This window comes from Dendrobium catenatum, unplaced genomic scaffold (genome assembly GCF_001605985.2).
Source record: "Dendrobium catenatum unplaced genomic scaffold, ASM160598v2 fragScaff_scaffold_292, whole genome shotgun sequence".
In the NCBI taxonomy this organism is placed as follows: Eukaryota; Viridiplantae; Streptophyta; class Magnoliopsida; order Asparagales; family Orchidaceae; genus Dendrobium; species Dendrobium catenatum.
In genome coordinates, this window is record NW_021318754.1 from 817,240 (window position 1) to 821,605 (window position 4,366).

General features: G+C 38.6%; 1 protein-coding gene across 1 annotated transcript in view; it reads left to right on the top strand.

Moving 5' to 3' along the window:
- LOC110106609 (calmodulin-binding receptor-like cytoplasmic kinase 2) overlaps positions 1 to 3,020 on the top strand; it is an 11,744-nt gene extending 8,724 nt beyond the window's left edge. The window contains exon 6 of the mRNA XM_028693474.1: positions 2,980 to 3,020. Within this exon, the coding sequence (XP_028549307.1) occupies positions 2,980 to 3,020 (41 nt within the window). The remainder of the gene's footprint in view (positions 1 to 2,979) is intronic.
- The last annotated feature ends 1,346 nt before the right edge of the window (positions 3,021 to 4,366 follow it).

Consider the following 4,366-nt stretch of genomic DNA (forward strand, 5'->3'; position numbering starts at 1 on the left):
GCACAAATTTGTTATCTCATCTTCTAGTTCCGTCTCCAATGAATCCAATGCGGAATCCGCCCAAAATGCCTTTTGGAGTCTCTTTTTGTCTTTTCTAAACTTGGATTTCTCCTCACTCTTTTCCTTGATTGTGTGCATTTAAGTGTAGGGCAATCTGCTTTCACATGTCCTGCCTTCCTGCATTCATAACAAACCACATCAGAAGATCATTTAAGATATTTATAATCCTTATATTTTCTCCAACTTTTATGATGCTTGTGCTTCTTCCTTAGAAAGCTTTTGAATTGCCTTGTGATTAAGACAAAGTCATCGCTTTCAGACCCAAAAGAGTGAGAGTCCGATTTGTGTGCCTTCAGTGCCACTATTTTCTCTTTATTTTTCTCTCCTGCATCAAGATTTTTTTGATTCACCCCTTGCTCGTAAGCAATGAGTGAGCCAAGTAAGTTATCAATCGAATAAGTATTTAAATCCTTAGATTCAGTGATTGCAGTGATTTTAGCATCAAAAGATGAAGGCAACCATGTTAAAATCTTGTTCACTTTTTCATAGTTTGAAAGTTCTTTTCCTAAGGCATGCAAAGAAGTTACAATTTCAGTGAACCGTGTATACATATCAGAAATTGATTCAGAAGATTTCATACGAAAAAGTTTGTAGTCATGCAAGAGAATATTCAAACGAGATTGTTTTACTTCATTGGTTCCTTCATAAGTAATGCACAACCTATCCCAAATCCCTTTTCTAGTAGAGCAAGTAGAAACATGCATGTAACCCTCAGACTTTAAAGCACATAAAAAATAGTTCAAACACTTCGCATTCAATTGAGCAAAATCTCTTTCATCGATAGTCCATTCAGTAAAAGCAACTTTAGTTTTAATTCTGGTAATTTCACAAAAAGGTGGAGAATATCCTGCTTTTATAAGCATCCACATGCGATAGTCTATTAATTGCAAAAAGGTTGACATGCAAGTTTTCCAAAAATCAAAAGGGAGGTTATCAAAAAAGGGAGGTCATGTAATAGAATATCATTCAATTGTATTACGATTCCCAAAGTTAGCCATGGATAAAAAATTCAAAAAGTTTTCAAACTTTGTTTTTATGAATCCCGCTCAGATACCACTTTAAAGTTCATTGGGGATGTTAAGCCGTATGAACTAGTCTCGAGGCTAACCAAGAGGGGGGTGAATTGGTATTTTTTAAAAATTCTTTAAAACCAAGAACAAATATCACAAACCAAAATCACCACGAAAAAATAAGTGCGGAAAATTAAAGTGCGAAAGTAGTAAAAAGAACACAAGGGTTTATAGTGGTTCGGTCAACTTGTCCTACGTCCACTCCCCGGAGGCATCCTCCGAGTATTGCACTACCAACGTGACTCTCCTTTAGCCCCCACAGTTAGGCGGAGAAGCACTTACAAAATACCTCCTTTTTGCCACACCCTTCAAGGAAAAGAACCCAACTCCTTTTGCTTCCTCCTGAAGCAGGCAGAGAACCTCGATCGATTGTTGAAGCTTACCTCTCCTAACCCTTCAAAGGATAAGAGACTCTAGGGAAGAAGAAGTGAAACAATACTTGGAGGAACCCTTTTGAACTCCCTCATAAGCTCCCCCTCACAAGATCCTCTCTCTCTCTCTCTCTCTCTCTCTCTCTCTCTCTCTCCTTTAGGTTTTCTCAGGTCAAGAGAGCAGTCAAAGATGTTCAAAAAATGTTTAAAAAGAGCTCTTAAATAGAAGAACTTCAAAGGAGCTCAATAATTGCAAGTTGCCGACTTTATCATCCAGAACGATAATAATATCGTCATGTACGATTAGTTCAAAACACAGATGATCGGCCAGAACATCGCCCTGAAGATGATCTGGACGATTGAAAATTGGCTTGATCATCTAGGCAGATCTCACGATCGTCCCGGACGATTAGTTCAAATCAGAGAAGCATCGTCCAGAGCATCGCCCTGAATTCGAGTCCAGGAGTAACTAAGGGTTTTTGAATAGATTGTCCTTATCGATCCTGCGATCGTTCGGGACTATGTGATCGTATCAATCATCCTTAATTACTTCCTTGATTCATGGATCAATTTAGGCATAATTGTGTAATATCATCCAGGTCGATCTCACGATTGTCCTGACCGATTGCCAAAAATACAGAATACCTAAATTGATTATGGCAGCTATTTCTTTCTATTTTGAGCATATCGTCATGTCCGATAAATGTATTGTCCAGGACGATCAGTTAATTATGGCTGCCTTAACTAAGAAATCCTGATTAGAACTTTTGTTTTGAACTCGATTGTCCATGACGATGTAAATATTGTCCGGGACGATGTGAGTTAAAACATAATTTATAAATCTCTCAAGTGTGTGTATGTAGAGTTACTAAACATTAGTCACTTAAAACATTTACAATTGACTCAAGAAAGAGCAAAAAGAAGATTACAGACTGACTCAACCCTAATCTACCCAGTCTTGAGCTGATTCCAATTTCTATCCGATCTTTGAGTCCTGAAATGTCAGTAGAGAAAAGGCAGTCGTATTGTTTGCTATCATCAAAACCATAATTCATGAAACCAAATCTGGAACAAAAGGGACATCTAGCACATAACTGCTGGCATCGACTAAACACCTTCATCAACCTCCTGTAACAACCACCACAAACTCTGCCTCCCATGCGATAGTTGTTGCGATAGACACAGAAAACCACGACTTGTATTTAAACTCAGGCACGTCGGCTCATCTCACTAACTCCGTTGACAATCTCTCCCAAGCTAAATCCTACAGTGGTACAGATAACATTACCATAGGTGATGGCAGATCTCTCTCCATTGCGCACTTAGGCAATGGAATTCTGCCAACACCGTATCGCAAGCTAAAACTGAACTCCTTATTTCATGTTTCATGCTTATCTCGTTATCTGCTGTCTATTTCTAACCTTACTCAAGATAATAATGTTTATGTGAATTTTTATCCTCATGGCTTTGACATCAAGGATATGACGATAAACAAAATCCTTCTGTCGGGTCTAAGTAGCTGAGGACTCTACCCGCTTAGATTGACCATCACGACTTCGTCCTCATCAAAGGTACTAACATTTACTTCTGAGGCCGCCACTCTCTGGCATCAGAGACTGGATCGTCCACATCCCAGAATTTTCAAAGCTGTCTCGGCTACTAATAAAAGGCTCCACATACCAAATACTTTTAATTTCTGTTAAGATTGTATGACCTCAAAAGGTCACAAACTACTGTTTTCAAATAAAACTCATAGAGCTACTATGCCTTTAGCTATTATTCATTCCGAAGTTTGAGGTCCATCTCTGGTTCCTTTGCATCAAGGTTTTCTTTATTACGTAGTATTTATCGACAATTTTTCCAATTTTTCGTGGGTTTTTTTGATGAGAAATAGGTCTGAAGTTTTTGATATCTTTTAGAACTTTAAAATTTTCAATGAAAAATAAACAAGATTTCATATACAATGTCTTCGTTCCGATGGTGGTACTGAGTACCTAAATTCAAACTTCATAAACTTCTTAATTCACAATGGCATATCGCACCAAACTTATTGTCCATATACACTTGAACATAATGGGTTGGCTGAACGCAATCACAGACACCTTGAAACCACACGAACACTGATTAACAGCGCCTCTATTCCTCACTCATTTTGTCCTGATGCGGTTCACATTGCATCCTTCATTATAAATCGGTTACCTACGGTCACAATGAACTTCCAATTTCCCATTTACCTTCTTTTCACAAAACTCCTGACTACAAATTTTTTAAAGTCTTCATTGTGCCTTTTATCCTTGGGTACCGCCAAATCAACGTCACAAACTCCAACCTCGATCTCGCACTTGTGTCTTTCTTGGTTATTCTCATGTTTCAAAAGGCTATAAGTGTTTAGATACTACAAGGAACAAAATCTATAAATCTAGGCATGTAATCTTTGATGAACTCATTTTCCCATTCAAACAAACTTCTCTCCCTCCTTCTCAAACTCCATCTCAGATACCTCCTTCTCTTCTTATTCTGGTATCTCAAACCTTACAGCAACCTACTACACTCAAACTGCCTGATCCAAATCCCAATTCTGGTAATCTAGATTCCCGACCCAGGCCTTCTGTTACTTCCAATACTCGAACTACACTCCCTACTCCCGGCATTTCAACCAATCGCTCTACACCTACGATTCCTGATTCTTCCACTCTACCCAACATCAGCATTCATCCTATTTCTAACAGGTCTACTCATCCTATGACCACCCGAACCAAAATAGGCTCACTAAATCCACTCAATGACTCAATCTTCTTCATATCCAAAACTCCTCTCAGTCCACTCCATTTCAAGAACCGACCACATACACTGAAGCCAATCAAC